Consider the following 21778-nt stretch of genomic DNA (forward strand, 5'->3'; position numbering starts at 1 on the left):
AATGCTGGAGGTGGTGATTGCAGTGGGCATGAAAAAAAGAGCAGGAAGGAGTGTATGAAAGCCAAAAAAGCAAAGGAGATGGGATTGGCAGATTTCCCTGAAGTTGGTTCCAGAGTAGCCAGAAGAGGAGGACATTTTAAAGAAGGGTTTAGGCTGCTCTTCTAGAAGAAAACTCCTACCTCTTGCTCCTGTGATCCAAGGTTTCAGGGATTATTTTAGATCCTCTTTCAAGGACTGGCCTTTTGTTTGGCCCCATACGGCTGCCAGACCAGAATTTTTGTGCCACTGATTTCATGGGTTGCTAGCAAGCCTTGCCTATGGTTCTTGTCAAAGAGCTGTCACTCTAGTCTGCCTTTTTATTTTTTATGGGTTTTTGTTGAGACAGAGTTCACTCTGTTGCCCAGGTTGGAGTGCAGTGGTGCGATCATGGCTTACTGTTGCCTTGACCTCTGGGGCTCAAGTGACCCTTCTACCTCAGCCTCCTCAGTAGCTAGGACTACAGACATGTTTGGGTTCTCAGCCATTCCCTGAGCTTTAGACTCAGGAACTCCCTGATTTCAGGTACCAAGAAAGAGAAAATGGGCTGGGCTCAGTGGCCCACACCTGTAATCCCAATACTTTGGGATTCTCAGCCATCCCCTGAGCTTTAGACTCAGGAACTCCCTGATTTCAGGTACCAAGAAAGAGAAAATGGGCTGGGCACAGTGGCCCACACCTGTAATCCCAATACTTTGGGAGGCCAGGGTGGGTGGATCACCTGAGGTCAGGAGTTCAAGACCAGCCTGGCCAACATGGTGAAACCCTGTCCCTACTAAAAATACCAAAATTGCTGGGTGGTGGTGGGCACCTGTAATCCCAGCTACTCGGGAGGCTGAGGCAGGAGAATTGCTTGAATCCAGGAGGCAGAGGTTGCAATGATCCGAGATCACGCCACTGGACTCCATCTAGCCTGGGTGACAGAGTGAGACTCTGTCTCAATTAAAAAAAAAAAGAGAGAGAGAGAAAGAAAATAATAATATCTTATAATTCCTGTGACTAAAATTAGGAGGTGTTCCTGCATTACGCCGTGCCACCTCTGGAGCAACTTTCTCTGTCACTTGCAAAGCTTTTTCATATGCCTGCCCTTTCCCCCTACTTAGGCTTCCCTTTTAGAACTAAACAGCCCTGGAAAGGATCCTTCAGAGCAGACCTAGGGCAGGAGCTAGGCAAGACCCTTGATGGTGACAACTTATTTGGCTATTTCTCGTGGCTATTTAATACATGAATGAAATGGGAGCTGAGTTCCCTGCTTGATAGTATTTGTGTTCATTTCCAGCATGGTGCTGGTTGTCCGACCTCTAGCTTCTCCCCTCTTATTCTGTACAGCTGAAATCCTCCCTCCCGCCTGCCCCCTAGCTAGTCAACCTCCAGTTCTGTTTAGTTTATCTTTTTTCTCTCCTAATGCCTGTTAAGCTGGAAACAGGATTCTTGCATATTATTTTAAATAAGAATGAAACTTAAAGAAGAGGTCTTTGGGCTGGGCATCACGCCTGTAATCCCAGTACTTTGGGAGGCCGAGGCTGGCGGATCGCCTGAGGTCGGGAGTTCGAGACCAGCCTGACCAACATGGAGAAACCCCGTCTCTACTAAAAATACAAAATTAGCCAGGCGTGGTGGTGCATGCCTATAATCCCAGCTACTCGGGAAGCCTGAGGCAGGAGAATCGCTTGACCCAGGAGACGGAGGTTGCAGTGAGCCAAGATTGCGCCATAGCACACCAGCCTGCCAACAAGAGCGAAACTCCGTCTCAAAAAAAGGTCTTTGATCTGCTGTCACGTGGCACCTGGATATGAGTATTGGCAGCAGTGAGTGTTCATTTCCTCCTCCTGCTCTCCTAATTCAGTTGTGCCTGAACACAAAACTCCAAAAGCAACCAGAGAGAGAAGCTGTGTTGAAAGATGAAAGGAGAAAAGGCCACAACCTTGGCATTCAAAGCTTTGACCCTACTTAGTTCTTGTTCTGAGTCAAAAACTCTTATTTCCAGGCTCCTCCTCTATGAAATTAGTAGATTTGTACTAGTGATTCCCAGAGTATGGTCCCCTGCTTGGCAGTGTTTAACTTCAACTGGGGTCTTGTTAGAAACACAAATTCTCAGGCCCCACTCTGGGCATACAAAATCAAAACTTTTTGGTGTGGGCCCAGCAATTGAGAACCACAGTTTTACCCAGTAGATTTTGTGTTGAGGAGCTTGTTAAAACCAGTTATGGGGCCGGGCGCACTGGCTCACACCTGTAATCCCAGCACTTTGGGAGACCTAGGTGGGTGGATCACCTGAGGTCATGAGTTCGAGACCAGCCTGGCCAACATGGCAAAACCCCATCTCTACTAAAAGTACAAAAAAATTAGCTGGGTGTGGTGACGGGCACCTGTAACACCAGCTACTCGAGAGGCTAAGGCAGGAAAATCGCTTGAACCCAAGAGGCAGAGGTTGCAGTGAGCTGAGATCACGTCATTGCACTCCAACCTGGTCGACAAAGCGAGACTCTGTCTCAAAAAAAAAAAAAAAAATTCAGTTGTGGGCAATTCTCATGTAGCTCAAGGAGTCATGGGTTAGGGAACTAGAGAGGAAAAATTGTCTCTCAAAGCTAGACGGGCTGCCTTACCTTTTATCTCTCTCCTCTCCACATCACTTAATCTTTCCTTTTTTGCTGGAGCAGATCCCACCCATGAGGGCACAGCAGAGGGCATGGAGAACATGGCAGATGCTGTCACCCATGCTCGTTTTGTGGGCACAGATCCTGCTAGTGATGAAGTTGTCCTGATGAAAATCCTTCAGGTAAGGGAGAGGGAAATAGCAATTAGGCTAATGGCCAGGGGCTGGTGCCGCGGACTCTACTTACTCTGCCCACAGCATGAAGCTGTGTTTTGACTTCACTGGGGCTTAGGGGAGCTACTTTGTTTCCAAACAAACAGCTGGGGTACCCAAAGTAAAAGCTTTTTCCAAGGAAAATCAGTGAAAGCTTTATATGAAGTGATATCAAATACCAGAAGCCTTAAATACACTTGTACCTCTGGCAGACTGTATTTGTGCCGTCCATCTCTTGGGCTCACGGGCTAGGGCTGGAATGAGTTCTGAAATATGTCAGGGTCATAAAAAGTGAAGAAACAATTCCCAGGACGAGCTCCTTGGAGACCTCTCGACCAAGCTGAGGTGAGGTCAGCATTCTTGCTAACCACTCTCTCTTACCCTTGAGTACCTCTCAGTACCTTGTTTATCACAGTAATTCCTTTTTCTTCCTGATAGGTTCTACGGACTCTGCTGCTAACCCCAGTGGGTGCCCACCTAACCAATGAATCTGTGTGTGAGATTATGCAGTCTTGCTTCCGGATCTGCTTTGAAATGAGGCTCAGTGGTAAGTGCTTGGATATTAGCCCCTTCACCATTCCTGGGGCCAGTGTCTTGAGTATGAATACAGGAGGCTGTCTTCCCAGAGAGATGGAAAATTCAGGACTTCTCCATCATCTATCATGCAATCATAAGGGTCTAGAAGAAATCTCTGTACTTGAATATTGTGAAGCTAGAGTAGAGACCTCAGCCCATTATGCCAGGGCAGGAGTTGGGATGGATCCCAGATTGACTTAGCCCAGGCACCAAATCACCCTCTCTTGGGGTTTGTGGGATTGACACCAACCTACAAACCCCCCAGAACACATCTATCCCTCCCCTTTTTTCCCTGACTCAGTAGTGCCACCTAGTGGGCCAGTAAAGTTATGGCTGCCAGGCTGAGCTGGAGCTGGTTTTAATAAGTTTGGCATAATCCTTGGTAAACAGGGTTTGGAGGGGAGTCTGCTCTGAGAACCCTCTTGATAATAGCACAGCAAGTAATGACACCTGTGTTATTTGTTTTTGCCTGTGCAGAGTTATTGAGAAAATCCGCAGAGCACACTCTCGTAGACATGGTGCAGCTGCTCTTCACAAGGTAAACCTGCTGCTGTTTGCTTCAGCCCGGCTGCCCAGGCCTCTTGAGTCTGCCTGCTTCCACACAGCCACATCAGGGACCTGGCCAACCCCACAGCCACATCAGAGGCCACTGGGATTATGGATTGGGGGTAGTTCTCTATGCCCAGGGTTACTGAGCAAGGGAGGAGGAGGAGGGAGCTGATTTCGCCTCAGGTGGAGGCAGAGGGTTATTTAGTATAGGCCAGCAGACCTCATTATGCTTCCCAAATTTGTGTTTGTTTCTGTGCAGGTAGCAGCTGGGAAAGGGAACCCAGAGAGGAAGCCAAACTCAAGGGATCCTGATTTCTGTGGGAGAGGGCCAAGGTTAGGGTGACCAGCAATTGTGATTTGCCCGGGACTGTCCTGATTTCAGCACTAAAAGTTCTGCATCCTGGCAAACCCCTCTCAGTCCCAGGCAAACCAAGATGGTTGGTTACCCTTAGGTAAGGCCCTTAGCCTAGGGCCTAGGAGGCCTTTTATACTAGGCCTGTTTCCTGCACCTCCTTTCAACAGACTCACAGAAGAGCTGAGGCAATGGCTTCAAACCTTCCTCTGGGATTTCTTTTTGCTCTCAGATCTATAGATAATAATCCTTATTATCTACAGACTAGACTGCCCTTGGACCCTGCTGCAAAGAATTTTTTACTCCTCAGGCTCAAATTTACTGGTTTCAAAACTTCAACCTGCCTGTTAATTCTTCCCTTTTGCCTACTCTCCTAGGGTTTTGATAGACTGCCCTCCCCCCATCTCTTGGCAGCAGTATTTGCCAAGTGAATATAAGCAGGAAGGAATCAGTCTTAGGATAAAAAGAGCCTCCACACTCCAAGGGCACTTACCTTGCTCTCACGACTACCTCCTTTTGTCCATGTCACACATCCCCCGATTCCTGTGGCTCTTTAATGAAGCTCTGAAAAGGGTGAAATTAGTCTGCTTCTCTTTTGTAGCCTTTTCTAAGACACAGGGCATGCTCTGGCTCAGAGCACCTTTGGTTTGTGGCTGGCATGGAGGGGGACATTTGTCATTATCCCTAATGACAGTTGATGGATTCTCTATCTTATAGGTTACCTCAGTTTAAAGAAGAACCCAAGAACTATGTGGGGACCAACATGAAGAAGGTATGATGTGAGAGCTGATCTGCTGTCCCTCATCCAAACCATAATCTCCCAACTTCAGTGCCTTGGGGTAACCTTGCTTTGCAAAGATATGCTTTGCTTGGAATCTAAAAGTAGCTCTCACTCCTTTAGTGAGAAATATATTATCTCCCAGATATATCCCTTCCCCAGCTTTTCCACTCTGGCCTATCTTTGAACCACCATGTCAGCTGGTGAGCCAGTTCTTCATGGAGACTGCATGGTACCCATCAGTCTTGGCTAAAAATGTCTGTTGACAAAGATGAAAGTCCTGCATCCCCTCAAAATTTAGCCTTATCCGCACGTAGAAGGCCTAGAAAGGCTGTGTCCCAAATCCTACCTCAATGCTGAATTAGACTGGACTCTTGATTGTGCTAGTCTGTATTGAAGAAATTAGTCAAGCTTGACTCCAGACATTTAAGAACTAAAGGGTTCTTAAACTGCTAGGAGAAGAATGGTGGTCAAAAGAATGGCTTCTTTCTATCTTGAACTGAAGCCCTGGACTTCACAGGCCTTTGATGAGGATTCTGCTTGCAGCCCTAAGAGGTCTTACCTATGGAAATGACCCTTAGTTGTGTGGTGCATGCACCTGACCTTCTCCTCTCCCCTGCCATCCATCCCCATTCCTGCCCTGTGCCCTGTTGGTGTGTGTCTGAGTTTATTTCACTCTGTTTAAATCGTGCGTTTGCCTGTCTTTCGCAGATATCTCCATGTCTCCTCAACAAACTGGAGCTAAGTAGTGGGGAGCAGACCAAAGCCCTGAACCAGTTAGAGAGGGTACTACTCTTTAAGAACCTCAAGGTCTCTCTCGCTCTCTCTCCCTTCCCTTTTTTATTTCTTTAAATGTTTATTTTGTATATGTAACACCTGGGTCCCATTTCCATTGTATAGAGCACAATTTACCCTTCCCTAGTAACACAGCACGGCTTTGGAAGAATTGCACGTGATTGTAGCTTTGCAGTGTTGGGAATTCTCCTGGGCATCTGGTTGCCTGGAGACAGGAGAAGGAAGACTTGAACATCACATAGTTAGCCTAGAAAGCCTGGGGTCTGCTGTTACCTCGTGGGGAGGCTTAAGATCTACCATTTCTAGGGAAACTGTGAGGGACCTTCAAGACCCTTCCCCCTTCTCCTTCTCCTTGTCTCAGAGCTGGCATAGAGAGCTTAAGCACAGTCCTCAGCTCTATCTGGATACCTGGACTGAGTTTGGAGGGAAAGGGTAGTCCATCTAGTTGGGATCTGTTTTTTTTTTCTTGGTTACCATTAAAGAGGTCATTCCAAGGATTAGAACTCTAGATTGATGGAAAGAAGCCAGGTGCCAGGATAGCCCAGGACACTGGGAATACTTTGGGATCTGTAAAGATCCCTCTGTCCTCTAAAAGTCAAGGTGTAGGGTAGCTTAGGGAGGGATCCAAGCTAAAGATTACCCTAATCTGCATATACCTGCCTTAGGAAGAAAGGAGAGAGAAGGAGGTGTGGACTATCTGGGCTATCCATCACAAGAGTGTGCATGCTGAAGGTGTGGTTGTGGACATACAGGTCATTGAAAATAAAAAACTCTGTGTATGTACACCTAGCTAGATAGTCCATTGGCCCGTGTTCTCTTTGAATGCGTTGTGTCATTTCATTTGTGTGCTTGCATAGTCTCAAGCTGCAGCTCTCATTAGTGGCTATCCAGCATGTTACCATGATTATTAACCTGGGACCTGCTCCTTTTTTGTAAAGCTTACACTGTCCTTTGGAATACAGAGTCATACAGTTAAGGTGGTATAGAGTTCCATGAATACCTACTGCCCACCCCACACCTTCAGACCTTAGGAAAAGGAGAACAACTATACCTTACAAGGGGTGAGGCGTTTGTGAGAACTGGCAGCCTCTTGGCCCCTACTCCAGCCAGGAGGCTGAGAACACTAGAACACTCATTGAAATAATCAGGTTGGAGCAAGCTTTGCAGAAGATAGAGAAGGAAATGTGAAAAACTGATCCTCATATGGGGAGGAATCTCAATGACTGACTGGCTTCTCAGTGAAAGTAGGACTGCCTGGAGTCCCTGAAATGGGGCAGCCTCCTAGAGAGAAAGGCTCCCTCATAAAAGTAGATCCAGTTCTTAGTTCTTTTGGGAGCTCAATGATAACTGCCAATAGAGCCAGGAGGTCCCTCATTGATCTCTTGGCCTCTTGCCCTTTTGCATATTTGGTGGGCTCTTCTCCCATAACATTTTTTACTATGAACTTGATCCAGTTGAGCTCCAGTGGTTCCTGGGGAGAGGATTCTTTTGCTTCCTGCTTAGCTATAGTGCTCAGTATGCCTGAAGCTCAGTTCTAGGCATATGACTGCAGGCATTTTGGAGATGGATTATCTAGAAGTATAAATCCAATATGAGGCTGTTGCTATGTTACTAAGAGCTGGGGGAAGGAAGGGCTCAGCTCTTCAGCCTCTTCTTTATTGGAAGGAGCTATGGGTAGGAATGGAAGAAGTATGTGTTTTCTAAGCAAGGAATCAAAGATTACCCAGGTTCTGAGAGCTTGGGGGAGCTTAAGGAATGGAGTCTATCCCTAACAAAAGGAATTGAACAGGCCATGGATAATAGGATATATTTAGCCTTTAGGAAGGGGCAGAGAGAAAAAGTGCTTCTACTCTCTTTAGAGTCATTCTAATGGTTTCTGGAATAGCGTTGCCATTGCCATTGTCGGAATGGTCCAATCCAGGAATGGTCTATCAGTCTAGGAATAGTTTAGAATGACTCTGTAGAGGGACTGAGTTCACACCCAACTGAGAAAACATCGGGACTTAAAAAACAAAATGGGGCCGGGCACGGTGACTCACGCCTGTAATCCCAGCACTTTGGGAGGCCGAGGCGGGTGGATCACGAGGTCAGGAGATCAAGACCATCCTGGCTAATACGGTGAAACCCCGTCTCTACTAGAAATACAAAAAAAATTAGCCAGGCTTGGTGGCAGGTGCCTGTAGTCCCAGCTACTCGGGAGGCTGAGGCAGGAGGATGGCGTGAACCCGGGAGGCGGAGCTCGCAGTGAGCCGAGATTGCGCCACTGCACTCCAGCCAGGACCACAGAGCGAGACTCCATCTCAAAACAACAACAACAACAACAACAACAAAAATGGGCCTAAACAAAGTAACTTTGAACTTAGAATGGAGGAAATACATAAAAACACAGATCCTAGGGAATAGTCAACAGGTGACAGAGATTGTCCCTTGCCACTAAAAGGAAGCTATAGGAAGAACAGAAATACAGCAAGAGGGTAGTGGAACAGAACAAGGAGTCAAGGAATCAGTGGCCTTACCATCTGACAACATAAAACTGCATCTGGAAAGACCAATAGTGAGAGGGACAGGTGGTCTCATTGATACAACAAATTGGGAGCAGCAGAGAGCACAGCAGCAGCATTACATGACCTTCTATGCTGAACTCCACAAATAAACTGGGAGGCCATTCCTTCCTTAACTCGAAGGAATGAGCTTTTGACCAGTCTGATACAGAAATTCCAGAGAGTAAGAGGTATGTTCGCTGGGTGCGGTGGCTCACACCTGTAATCCCAGCACTTTGGGAGGCCGGGGCAGGCAGATCACCTAAGGTCAGGAGTTAGAGACCAGCCTGGCCAACATGGTGAAACCCTGTCTCTACTGAAAATACAAAAATTATCCAGGCGTGGTGGCCCACACCTGTAATCCCATTTACTCAGGAGGCTGAGGCAGGAGAATCACTTGAACCCAGGAGGCAGAGGTTGCAGTGAGCTGAGATTGTGCCACTGCACTCCAGCCTGGGTGACAAAGTTAGACTCCGTCTCAAAAAAATATATATATATATATGTTTATGGTTTAGGCCCAGTTCATAAGCAATAAGAAAGCTAGGACAGGAAGGAATAGGCTCTCATAGTTGGATAAAACTACAAGTAGGAGACTGCTTTACAAGCTAGTTGAGGAGGAAAGCCGGGAGACCATGCACCTGTAGATGTGAGTGTCGGGGCAAAGGAGACCCTGCCCTTACACTTTCTGCAAGAGGGTCATGCATCATCCATAGGATTCAGGATTTCTTGCTTAATGTAATACTCAGGACCCAGAGAAGCAGAATGATAAGTGTGAGGGCTGGCCCTACCAATGACCAGCCCAGAAACAGAATGTCACCTTTTACATGGAGGCTGCCATGCCAACCTATGAAGTAGTAAATGTAGAAGCCAAGTTAGAAGAGTGGGAATGTGAACTGATGGTCTAGAGTCTTACTTTAGCACAGATATTTCTATATCTAGAAAACAAGATATAGCTTGTTTTCTAGAGATCAGTAGGACTAAATGAAGGGAGATTAATAGGGATAGTGTCTTAGTTTGAATACCAGTGCTAATGGGGTATGATATTCCCAGCTGAAAATGAGAGCAGGAGGCATGAGTGATTCATCCAAGTGGAAGAAACAGAAGAGATCCCCTCGGCCCCCACGCCATATGACCAAAGTCACACCAGGTTCAGAGCTGCCCACTCCCAATGGAACCACCTTATCATCTAACCTCACTGGTGAGTGCCCTGGACTGCTTCCTCTGATTAGAGGGAAGAAGAGCTCCTTTCTGTCTTAGGGATTTTGAAATTGAAGACCAAGCAACTGAGGGGCTTTGGTTTTGGTGCTGAGAACAAAAAGGGAAACTCCAGGTCAAATCAGACTGTGACCATTCAGCAACTCTGCAGCGACTTAAGGTTGTTCTCTGACAACTTTAGAGACCAATATATGCAAAGATAAGCATGTAATCTGGGAAACAAGAAACCCTAGTACCATGGAGGGTTTGTTTTGCCCACAGCCTCTTTCTTCTCCTACAAGCATCACGTACTTTTCTTGGCAGGTGGCATGCCCTTCATTGATGTGCCCACTCCCATCTCCTCTGCAAGTTCAGAAGCTGCCTCAGCAGTGGTCAGTCCCTCTACAGACAGTGGCCTGGAATTCTCCTCCCAAACCACTTCCAAGGAAGACCTTACTGATCTAGAGCAACCTGGCTCTCCAGGGTACAGCACAGCTACAGAGCCTGGGAGCAGTGAGCTAGGTGTTCCCGAGCAATCTGACCTCCAGGTATGACTTGGATTTTTAAATTTCCCTCTTCAATATTCCAGTGTGGGAACTGGCTTGATCCTTTGGATCCTTTATGCAGGACTTGGCTCAAAAGAAGCTTGGGGTAGCTTCAAAAGAAGCTCTGATCTTTCCTGCTTCTCAGAATTGGTTGTGCTGCCTAGAAAACCCACAGCATAACTCACTGTGAGAGGTGGCTCATGAGATTTATCAAGTTATACATACAGGTAGTACTTGACAAAAGGGAAGGAGCTGGCCATAGCTTTTTCTGGAAGGTAATGATCGAAATTCTAAGCCTGTGAGAGCCTCTGTGTCTCTAAGGTTCTAGTTACTATAGGTCAATGAAGCCTCAGGAGATGTTTTTCTGAGTCCTTCATCATACTCCTGCCTGAGCCATCTTGCAGTGATTCATAAACCACTGAGCTGGCCCTACATCTGTAGCCCATTAGAGACAGCTTGGAAGACAGGTACTTCAGGGGAGTAAGTTCCAAGTTGCCCTTGCCTCATCCCTCTTCCCATATCTCCCTGCTACTGGTCATAGCAGGAAGGGACCCATGTGGAAAAGTCCCAGTCAGCATCTGTGGAGTCCATCCCTGAAGTGTTAGAGGAGTGCACATCCCCTGCTGACCACTCTGACTCTGCCTCTGTCCATGACATGGATTACGTCAATCCCCGGGGCGTGCGCTTTACACAGTCCTCCCAGAAAGAAGGTGGGTACTCTGGCAGGCTCTGCCAGTTCACCTCCCCCATCCTACCTACTAAGCTGCCTGAGCCTAGACCATCTTAGACCAAGATACTGGACTACTGCCTGTTGCTCCAAGTTCTAGGCTATTTTCTAGTCAGGAAATGGAGTGAAGCCGTAAGACTGTTGGCATGGATGGAGCCCTTCCCTAACTTATACTATAGGAAGGAAGTTTGAGGGGCGATAGAAAGCAAGAAGGAAGAATAAAAAGTTTAGGACTTTTAACAGAAAGGTAGGATCATCAATTCTGATTTCCTCCAGAAGTAGACTAGTTCCCTCACCTCCCCAGGGGGAAAAAAAATCCTTTTCCTTTTTTTTTTTTTTTTTTTCCCCCTGTTGCCCAGGCTGGAGTGCTGCAGTGGCACAGTCACAGCTCACTGTAACCTCAACTTCCTGGGTTCAAGCAATCCTCCCACCTCAGCCTCCCAAGTATTTGAGACTACAGGCATGTACCACTGCGCTTGGCTCCTTTTAAAAAATCTTTTGTAGAGATGAGGTCTCTCTATGTTGCCTGGGCTGGTCTCAAACTCCTGGCCTCAAACAATCCTCCCATCTTAGCCTACCAAAGCACTAGGATTACAGGCATGAGCCATCATGCCTAGCCCTTTTCCTCAAAGAGAATCACTTACCTTAAATTGCCTTGTGTAATGCAGAGCAGGCTAGGCAAAGCCAGCGGACTAGTTGTTTTATAGCAGTCTCACTCTCCTCCTGGCCTTCCCCAGGCACAGCTTTGGTCCCCTATGGTCTTCCCTGCATCCGCGAGCTCTTCCGATTCCTCATCTCCCTCACCAATCCACACGACCGCCATAACTCAGAGGTTATGATTCACATGGGACTGCATTTGCTGACAGTGGCCCTTGAGTCAGCCCCTGTAGCCCAGTGCCAGACCCTCCTGGGCCTCATCAAGGATGAGATGTGCCGTCATTTATTCCAGGTAAGACAAGATTGCTAGAGGGTCTCAGCAAAGAGTATAGGACCTAGGAAAGCATCTCTCTCCCAGTTGGCCTGTAGTTTTAGTAAGAGGGTTTCAGTAGTTCCCCAGGGACTCTGGCAGCCAGAGAGAAATATAGGAATGGCTAGATGTAGAGTTCCCTGGAAACACTGGACCTCAGTGACACCTTCACTCAGTTTGCCTCTCCTGCCTCTCTTGGTTGAGCCATAGTCAGCTTCAGAAACCTCACAGCCGGGCTGGGCACAGTGGCTCACATCTGTAATCCCAGCACTTTGGAAGCAAAGGCAGGGGGATCACGAGGTCAGGAGATCGAGACCAGCCTGACCAAAGTGGTAAAACCCAGTCTCTACTAAAAATACCAAATTAGCTGGGCGTGGTGACGTGTGCCTGTAATCCCAGCTACTCGGGAGACTGAGGAAGGAGAATATCTTGAACCCAGGAGGCAGAGGTTGCAGTGAGCTAAGATCACGCCACCGCACTCCAGCGTGGGCGACAGAGTGAAACTCTGCCTCAAAAACAAAACAAAACAACGAAACTCATGGCCTACCCTACTCTGATCTCCAGCTACTCAGCATAGAGCGACTGAACCTTTATGCTGCTTCCCTGCGAGTATGCTTCCTACTGTTTGAGAGCATGCGGGAACACCTCAAGTTCCAAATGGAGGTGAGTTTCTTGACGTGGGAAGAAAAGGGGAAAAAAAATAAGGAAATATATGGCATCTTCAGTGGGGCCAGCTCTATCATGCTACAGAGGTAGGATTTAGGGACTTCCTATAGGAGAGTGCTTTTAGCCTCCGGAGTTAGGTTCAATCAGCTGGCCTCTTGCGGAAAAGTTAAAAGGAGACTAAAGGAAACTGGCTGACCCCAAATATGAGAACTGCCAGGTAACCTCACCATGAGTGGGAACAGCTCTTCTGCCCAGCAGTTACTCTGCAACACAAGCAGGTAAGTCAAGCCAGCATTGTCACTAAATTGCTAAAAGGAACTCTAAATAGGACCAGGTCATGTTCACATAGAGAGCACAAAAGGGCAAGAGGCAACTTTTCTGGAACCAGGTATATGGTAGAGAGCCAGGCCTTATCCCCCAACATGGAGGCCAAAGAAGAGATATATTTAGGGGATGGAATACCTTTGGGTGTCTCTTAATACATGCCTCTCGGCCAGGCTTCTGCATCCTGTTTAATGTTTTTCCTGTCTAATTTTTTCTCTTCCTATCTTGAATCCTTTCCCCACCCAAATGGCAATTACTGGGTTATTGCCAGATGTACATCAAAAAGCTTATGGAGATCATCACTGTGGAGAACCCCAAGATGCCTTACGAGATGAAGGAGATGGCACTGGAGGCCATTGTGCAGCTCTGGCGCATCCCCAGCTTTGTCACAGAGCTCTACATCAACTATGATTGTGACTACTACTGTTCCAACCTCTTTGAGGACCTCACAAAGCTGCTGTCCAAGGTGCTGAACACTATTAACTGGCCTCTAGAAAAAGCATCATAAAGGAAATCTCCCTGGTGGTAGTGAGGATGCTACATACAGAGAGGGGAACACTTGAGAGCTGGGAAACCGAAAGAAGAAAGGTGTTTTCTAAAGGCAATGTACAAGTTAGAAGAGGTTTTGGAAATTTTTAGAAAATGATCGGTTTTGGAAATTTTTAGAAAATGATCAAAGTGTAAAGTGTTCTCCTAACTATGAGCCTAATGGATCTGTTTACCTTCCAGAATGCCTTCCCTGTGTCTGGTCAACTCTATACAACACACCTACTATCTCTTGATGCCCTATTGACAGTGATTGACAGCACCGAGGCCCACTGCCAGGCCAAAGTCCTCAACAGCATCACCCAGCAAGAGAAGAAGGAGACAGCCAGACCAAGCTGTGAGATAGTAGATGGCACCCGAGAAGCTAGCAATAGTGAGAGGCATTTTTTTCTTTGATGAACCCAGGGTTATATGCTTATCCCTTCTCTACTGTGAGTCCTTTCTCCTGTCCTTAGATCACTTCCCCTGGGATGCTCCCAATTCTGTTTCTGGGCTTTGGCGGTTTAAATCACAGGCCAGTCAGGCAGATTAGCAGAACTCATAGCCTTCTCCCTTTTTCCTTCTCCCCACTTTAGTTTTTTACAGAACTATTTTTCTTTATGACAAGAGAACAGATATTAAAGAATATAGGATTTCTGTCTCTGAAAGCTCCAGGCCCCACCGTCCCTCATCCCCAATATCTGCCTCCACTCTAATTAGTCTTCTCTAGCTCCCCCCTTGAAATTTGAGGTTGCAGAAGATCAGGGAAAATGACTGGGTAATCTCTTCATTAAATTAGAGAATCTAATCCTTGGCTGGGACAGGGACTACTTGTTTTGGCTTGGGTTTGTCCTGGTCGGGGCTGGCGCCCTGTGCGGGAACCATGCAGGTCTTCTGGGCTTTGGATTTGACCTCTCCTGCAGCTCTGCTTGGCTTCATACCCTGTAAGTCTTCGCGTATCTTCTTCTCTCTTACCAGCTGAGAGAGCAGCCAGCGATGGGAAAGCTGTAGGCATGGCCTCAGACATCCCAGGCCTGCATCTGCCAGGTGGAGGGCGGCTGCCACCAGAACATGGGAAACCAGGATGCAGTGATCTGGAGGAAGCTGGTGACTCTGGGGGTGGGTACTGGGTGTCCATGACCCTAAGCTCCTCACCTGGAGGGCCTGGTGGAGAGCAGAGGGAGGGAGCAGACACCTAGGATAGTAACTAAGCAAGCCTTGGTAGCTCGCCTTGCCTTCAGACTCAGAGAGAGGGAAGCAAACATATGGACCCTTAGTTGATAGGACTTCTAGGGAAGTGGAAGACTGGTGAGGACAAGATTTCTGAGGCTCCTCCTTGAAACTAGGGAGTATATTGGTGACCTTCCAAAAGTCCCTATCTGGGTAAAAAAAGGTCTTACAGATTTTTCCCCTCTCTTCTTCCTACTCCTAGCTGACAAAAAGTTTGCCCGGAAGCCACCTCGATTTTCCTGTCTCCTGCCAGATCCACGGGAACTAATTGAAATTAAAAACAAAAAGAAGGTACATACATATATTCCCCAGCCTCCGTCCACCTCTTTCTGGGTGTCCATTGTTGTAGGGTTTCCATCTCAGAGGGTGAAGATGAAGGAGAGTCTAGCACCTCATTGTGCAGCTTCCTGAGGCCAGTCTTTGGGCTTGTTGGGACTTCAGCAACTCCCATTTGAAGCCCTTCCCTTACTCCTAAGCTATGTAGTTGAGCATACCCTGTGTATGGCCCTGGGCAAATGCTATACCAATTGAGAACCAAGTGTCACTAGTGGCAGTGACAGGAGCCTTGAGAGTTGGTGTCCTGTGGGTCATTGAAGGTTACTGGTCATCTCCAGCCCTAGCATGATGGTTGGCAATAAAGGGGAATTGATATTTATTCTGGTGCTTTAGTAAGGTTCGAATAGCAATGTTCAAATCACTGTTTGTACTTTGGGTTTTTGTTTTTTTTTTTTTTCCAGACGGAGTCTCTCTCTGTTGTCTAGGCTGGAGTGCAGTGGTGCGATCTCAGCTCACTGCAGCTTCCACCTCCCAGGTTCAAGCAATTCTCCTGCCTCAGTCTCCCAAGTAGCTGGGATTACAGGCTTGCACCACCATGCCCGGCTAATTTTTGTATTTTTAGTAGAGATGGGGTTTCACCATATTAGCCAGGATGGTCTCCATCTCCTGACCTCGTGATCCACCTGCCTCGGCCTCCCAAAGTGCTGGGATTACAGGCGTGAGCCACCGCACCTGGCCTGTACTTTGCGTTTCTTAACACAAAGAAAACCTAACCCTTTCTGGCCAGGCACGGTGGCTCGCGCCTGTAATCCCAGCACTTTGGGAGATCGAGGCAGGCGGATCACCTGAGGTCAGGAGTTTGAGACCAGCCTGGCCAACATGGTGAAACCCCATCTCTACTAAAAATACAAAAATTAGCCGGGCATGGTGGTGCAAGCCTGTAATCCCAGCTACTTGGGAGACTGAGGCAGGAGAATCAGTTGAACCTGGAAGGCGGAGGTTACAGTGAGCTGAGATCGCGCCACTGCACTCCAGCCTGGGCAACAGAGTGAAACTCCATCTCGGAAAAAGGAAAAAAAACCTAACCCTTTCTTTATTGCCAGCTTAAATGACTGTGGTTCATGTGTGCCCTTGAGTGCATGGCCGTGACTGGACATACATAAAGATGAGTTGCCTCCACGGTTAGTCCACTTTGTCCTCCAAACCCACGGCATTAAGCTAGGCAACCAAAGAAGCCAAGCCAGGCTAAAAACAAGAGGCTGGCTGTCAACAAATGTAACGGATGGATATAAAACTGGAGAGAGGAATTACCTAGTTTCTTTCTTCTGCTTTTTCCCCTATCCTAAGTTAGAGGAGAGGAACTGTTTTATGTTTCTTGAGCACTCAGGAAAGGAGTAAAAAAGCTCGTAAGCCAATTCACTTAGACATGAAGATGGGGGAAAGCTAAGGCCGCTATGATCTAGCCTTAGTTCTGTAGTCACGAAGAACCACATCCTAGGAGCTTTTTAGCTGACCAACTGTGGGTGGGCTATGGTGGACTCCAGGCTGGCCTTGTCTAATTTAGAGGCAAAGTAGCTTCTGTAGCTCTAGTTTTTCTCACGCAGCTGCTAATCACTGGCACAGAGCAGTTCAATCAGAAACCAAAGAAGGGGATTCAGTTTCTGCAAGAAAAAGGCCTCCTCACCATCCCAATGGACAACACAGAGGTTGCTCAGTGGCTCCGAGAGAACCCTCGGTTGGACAAGAAAATGATTGGAGAGTTTGTGAGTGACCGCAAAAACATTGACCTGTTGGAGAGCTTTGTGAGGTGAGGAAGCTGTAAGAAATGTGGGATATAGCCAGGTACGGTGGCTCACGCCTGTAATCCTGACACTTTGGAAGGCTAAGGCAGGCAGATCACTCGAGCTCAGGAGTTCAAGACCAGCCTGGGCAACATGGTGAAACCCTGTCTCTACAAAAAATACAAAAATTAGCTGGGCATGGTGGCACACGCCTGTAGTCCCAGCTGTTCAGGAGGCTGAGGCAGGAAGATCACTTGAGTATGGGAGTTCCAGGCTGCAGTGAGCTGTGATCATGCCACTGCACTCCAGTCTGGGTGATAGAGTGAGACCTTGGCTCAAAAAAAAAAAAAAAGGGTGGGACAAGGTTAGTGATTGGATTAAAGGGACAGAACATCCATACCTCAAAGCAGTCTCCATAAATTTCTTCTGGAGACCCTGGCCAATGTTCTTCCTCTTCCCATCATTTATATCTGTTGGACCTGAAAGGGACTCCAACGAGATAGTTTGGGGAGCCCTTCCATTCTGCATGGAGTCCTTGCAAAGGGGTAGAGCAGGGTTCCAGGGGGTGAGGGTTCTAGGCAAGAGCCTGTGGATGTGAAAAGTATTAAGGCTAGGGGTTGTGTTAAGGATGAACAAGAAATACTGCCCCTTTGCTAGATACCTCAGCCTCCTCTCTTCGAGTAAGAGTAGGTTAGGAGGACAGTGACTAAAAGAGCCTGACATGTGCAGCTTACACATTTTCAGCCTCTTCTTCCTTTCTTTCCCTATAGTACCTTCAGTTTTCAGGGTCTGCGACTGGACGAAGCTCTCCGCCTCTACCTGGAAGCCTTCCGTTTGCCTGGGGAAGCACCAGTCATCCAGAGGTTGCTGGAGGCATTCACGGAGCGTTGGATGGTGAGTTTGAGTATCAGGAGCTGAGCCCAGGATCCGAGGTCAGTTTGACTGAGGGCTGAAGAATCCAGCTGCTATCTCTTTTTTTTTTTTTTTTTTTTTTTTTGGAGACAGAGTCTTGCTCTGTCACCCAGGCTAGAGTGTAGTAGTGCAGTCTTAGCTCACTGCAGTCTCTTTTTTTTTTGGAGACAGAATCTTGCTCTGTTACCCAGGCTGGAGTGTGGTAGCGTAGTCTCAGCTCACTGCAACCTCTGCCCCCTGGGTTCAAGCAGTTCTCCTGCCTCAGCCTCCCGAGTAGCTGGGATTTCAGGCACCTGCCACCAAGCCTGGCTAATTTCTGTATTTTTAGTAGAGATGGGGTTTTGCCATGTTAGTCAGACTGGTCTCGAACTCCTGACCTCGCGTGATCCGCCCACCTTGGCCCCCCAGAGTACTGGGATTACAGGCATAAACCACCACACCCAGCCTGCTGTCTCTTAAAAAAGGCAGAGAGCAAAATTAATGACCTTTCCACGAGGAGATCAGCTTCTGTTAAGGAGTTGGCAAGAGGCTGGCTACTTTCTGGACAGTACCTCCCCTTTGCACTAGCACTGACCAGTGGGTTGGTAGTGAGGGTTTAATTGGCCAGAGAAGGGCATTGACACAGGCGGGATCTTTGCTTTTTCAGAATTGTAATGGCTCCCCATTTGCCAATAGCGATGCCTGCTTTTCCCTGGCCTATGCTGTCATCATGCTTAATACTGACCAGCACAACCACAATGTTCGTAAACAGAATGCACCCATGACCCTGGAGGTAAGCTTGGGTCCCAGTCAAGGCAAAGAAGACCCAGCACAGCTTTGGAGGTAGCAGGAATGACATAGGATTTCCAGTGGGCATGATGGGTGGGGTTCTGTTCAAGGAATCAGGAAGGGCTGGCCAACCTAGAAAAGGGACTGGGGTGGGGAAGTGGGTTTTATCACTTACTTTTTCCTGAGTCCTATTTACTAAAAGCCCAGTAGTCCCTTGAGTGGGGCTTCAGTATTGACACGGGAAAAAACTTACTGGCCTGTCTCTAGGAGTTTCGCAAAAATCTAAAAGGTGTGAATGGAGGCAAGGACTTTGAGCAAGACATCCTGGAGGACATGTACCATGCCATCAAGTGAGTATACATAGAGAATAGTGCAGTATCTCTGTTAAGAAGAAGCACGTTTCTTCCTTTCCCAGTTTTTACAGTCATGTCAGACTACAGTGACTCACGTGCCCTGGATTTAGCCTCAGGACTTAGTTGGACAGCCCCCTCTCTGCCAATTTGTTTCTTCCTTAAAGAAGCCTGAATGGTACTGGGACTCTAGTACTCTAAGCCAGGGTCCAAAATGCTGCTTTTAAGTAGGATATCATGGCCCCATTTTCTGAACTTTAAACAGGTACATTTTCCTCTCTAGCTTACAAGATGCATTTTCTGGCTGGTAAAGAACCCAAGATGGGCACTGGAGTGTTAGGCCCAGGTTACAGGTCAGAAATGGGCCAGTTAGTTCTTTACTGTAAATCAGAAAAGATAGAATTGTTCATTTTGTCACACCCAGTAAGAATGTGTGATCTTACTACAGAACTGAAGGCCTCACTTCCAGATCGGGCTTTGAGATTATGGGACACTTCCTTTCTTTCTCCCTGCTTCCACTGGTGGGTGGAAAGCAGACCACTGAGCTGCAGTTCTGATGACCTCTCATCAGTGGAGAGTGCTAGTATGGATGAACTCCTAGTCTTGGTTTGGAACCAGTCAGGTTCAAAGCAGTGCAACTGCTCCTTCCTTTACCTCCTGACAGGAATGAGGAAATTGTAATGCCTGAGGAGCAGACGGGCTTGGTTCGGGAGAACTATGTGTGGAATGTGCTGCTTCATCGAGGTGCCACCCCTGAGGGCATATTCCTGCGTGTGCCTACTGCCAGCTATGATCTTGACCTCTTCACCATGACCTGGGGCCCCACTATTGCTGCTCTCTCTTATGTCTTTGACAAAAGCCTTGAGGAGACAATCATCCAGAAAGCCATCTCAGGCTTCAGGTAGCCCCGCTTTGGCCTTGGTCTTCACCTCCCCCAGGCTCATCTCTGTGAGCTAACATGGTTTTCTCCATGCCTCTCTGACTCCTACTCTTCATTAGAATGGGGTTCCCCCTGAGTGTTTGGAGGGAGGCTGAAGCTTGGGTAAGCTCAGTCTTAAACAGAAACAAGATTAAAAGGTTTCTTCCTGGGACTGACTGAGGAAGAGCCCCATGCAAGCTCAGGGACTTGGAAGGGCTGCTTGGCCTTCCAGTGACTCTGTTTCTGGGATGGGGGTAATGTTACAGGAAGTGCGCCATGATCTCCGCCCACTATGGCCTCAGCGATGTGTTTGACAATCTCATCATCTCTCTATGCAAATTCACAGCTCTCAGCAGTGAGGTGAGCAGGTGCAGGAACTGTGTACTTGGAGCTCCAAAGGAGGACCTCTCTTTTAGCCATGGATCTACCCTTATCAACAGACCTGGTTGCCCTCAGCATCTTCCCTCACTGCCCCTACTTGAATATACCAGAGCTTAGGCCATTTCTGGCTTGCACACTCTGGGATAAAACTAGTGTTACTTCATGTAATGGGGATGGGAAAGGAGATATAGGAGTGGGGAAGGCCTTAACTAGGTTAACCCACTCCCACCAGTATTATGGGGGATTGAAACAGAGCCAACAAAAGGACCCTGAGGGAACCATCATAGGCAGAGACCTAAGAGATTTTCCTTTCTAGACATTAGCTCGGCCTTAAGTCTCTTCTCATCCTCTTTTCCAGTCTATTGAGAATCTGCCCAGTGTATTTGGAAGCAACCCTAAAGCCCATATTGCAGCCAAGACAGTATTCCATTTGGCCCATCGTCATGGTGACATCCTGCGGGAGGGCTGGAAGAATATCATGGAGGCCATGCTGCAGCTCTTCCGAGCCCAACTACTGCCCAAGGCTATGGTAGAGGTAATTGTTAGTAGGAGACTAGTCAGCAATAACAAGGCAAGAGCTGCAACATTGTATGCTATCTGTATGTAGAAGTAAGTAGTTGAGAGTAATGCTGGGCCTGATCTGCCGCAGCTCACCAGGAATGCCTCAAACGTAAGAACACAGATCTTAGGGGATAGCTGTAAAAGAAGGCCGGTAGATGCCATTGCCAATCACCAATTGGAACAATAATATAGGGGCAGAAGCCTACAGGAGGAAATCCAGAGTACTTTGGTGGGTGGAGGCAGGGGCAAAATACAAAGGACATATAGAAAGAAATTATTTTGACTTACTTTTCCAGGTAGAAGATTTTGTGGATCCCAATGGCAAGATCTCTCTACAGCGGGAAGAGACACCATCAAACCGGTAAGAGCAGACCAGAGGCTCAGGGGCTTGGGGAGGGAGAGTCAGAACTTTGGGGCTCACCAGGCCATATGCCCTTTTTCTACAGAGGAGAGTCAACAGTGCTGAGCTTTGTGAGCTGGCTAACACTGAGTGGGCCTGAGCAGTCTAGTGTGCGGGGCCCATCCACTGAAAACCAAGAGGCCAAGAGAGTGGCCTTAGAGTGTATAAAGGTAACTGCCCATCCACCCCTGGTGAGAAAGCCTAGACACTTTCCTATTAGACAGATGCTACCCAGTGAACTGAAGAATAAATCATCCAGATTTATAACCAGGGCTGACTCTGCCCTCTCTCCCTGGCTCTTGGGGACATTCTGTTCCCTTCAGCCCTCGTCAAAGACCCCCTCTCTGTTTTGCCCTCTCTAGCAATGTGACCCAGAAAAAATGATCACAGAAAGCAAGTTCCTCCAGCTGGAGTCACTACAGGAGCTCATGAAGGTAAAGGATGAAGAAAGGAAGCATGGAACAACTGGCTGAATCTGGGAGGGGTGATAGGGACAATATTATTTCTGTCAGGACAGGGCCAGTGGTTGGCTTCTTTTCCATGCCTACTTTTCTGCTGCCGTTCCCCTTCAGGCTCTGGTCTCAGTGACACCAGATGAAGAGACATATGATGAGGAAGATGCTGCTTTCTGCCTAGAGATGCTACTAAGGATTGTGTTGGAGAACAGGTAAGATGAGCGTAGTCTTTAGGCAGACCCCAAGCTAAGCTTGTGCCAAAGGGATGAAAGCCATCTGGCTGAGTGGGCTCTGGGGAACTGTAGGCAGCAGGGGAAACGCTTACTCATCATTCCTGTCTACTTAGGGTGTAATATCAATGA

The 21778-nt window shown here is 47.7% G+C and overlaps 1 protein-coding gene across 34 annotated transcripts in view; it reads left to right on the forward strand.

The window, feature by feature from the left end:
* The window catches only part of GBF1 (golgi brefeldin A resistant guanine nucleotide exchange factor 1), a 154193-nt gene that overhangs the window by 120205 nt on the left and 12210 nt on the right, over window positions 1–21778 (forward strand). For 7 of the 34 annotated variants that reach the window (XR_012418170.1, XM_045361450.3, XM_045361452.3 and 4 more), the window contains 24 exons: window positions 2697–2815; window positions 3284–3392; window positions 3899–3959; window positions 5040–5094; window positions 9486–9633; window positions 9954–10177; window positions 10716–10884; window positions 11639–11850; window positions 12433–12531; window positions 13130–13324; window positions 13588–13777; window positions 14362–14502; window positions 14816–14904; window positions 16494–16696; window positions 17441–17564; window positions 18229–18354; window positions 18618–18700; window positions 19365–19601; window positions 19886–19979; window positions 20359–20535; window positions 20858–20922; window positions 21008–21131; window positions 21324–21395; window positions 21534–21628. Coding sequence is in view for 30 of the 34 variants with exons in the window: in XM_045361450.3 (XP_045217385.1) it covers window positions 2697–2815; window positions 3284–3392; window positions 3899–3959; window positions 5040–5094; window positions 9486–9633; window positions 9954–10177; window positions 10716–10884; window positions 11639–11850; window positions 12433–12531; window positions 13130–13324; window positions 13588–13777; window positions 14362–14502; window positions 14816–14904; window positions 16494–16696; window positions 17441–17564; window positions 18229–18354; window positions 18618–18700; window positions 19365–19601; window positions 19886–19979; window positions 20359–20535; window positions 20858–20922; window positions 21008–21131; window positions 21324–21395; window positions 21534–21628 (3211 nt within the window). In the remaining 4 variants the exon portion in view is untranslated. Of the gene's footprint in view, window positions 1–2696; window positions 2816–3283; window positions 3393–3898; window positions 3960–5039; window positions 5095–5811; window positions 5911–9485; window positions 9634–9953; window positions 10178–10715; window positions 10885–11638; window positions 11851–12432; window positions 12532–13129; window positions 13325–13587; window positions 13778–14361; window positions 14503–14815; window positions 14905–16493; window positions 16697–17440; window positions 17565–18228; window positions 18355–18617; window positions 18701–19364; window positions 19602–19885; window positions 19980–20358; window positions 20536–20857; window positions 20923–21007; window positions 21132–21323; window positions 21396–21533; window positions 21629–21778 lie in introns of those variants that run through there. The other 27 variants (XR_012418171.1, XM_045361451.3, XM_045361453.3 and 24 more) reach the window with 12 other exon arrangements.

The sequence above is a fragment of the Macaca fascicularis genome, chromosome 9 (genome assembly GCF_037993035.2).
Source record: "Macaca fascicularis isolate 582-1 chromosome 9, T2T-MFA8v1.1".
In the NCBI taxonomy this organism is placed as follows: domain Eukaryota; kingdom Metazoa; phylum Chordata; class Mammalia; order Primates; family Cercopithecidae; genus Macaca; species Macaca fascicularis.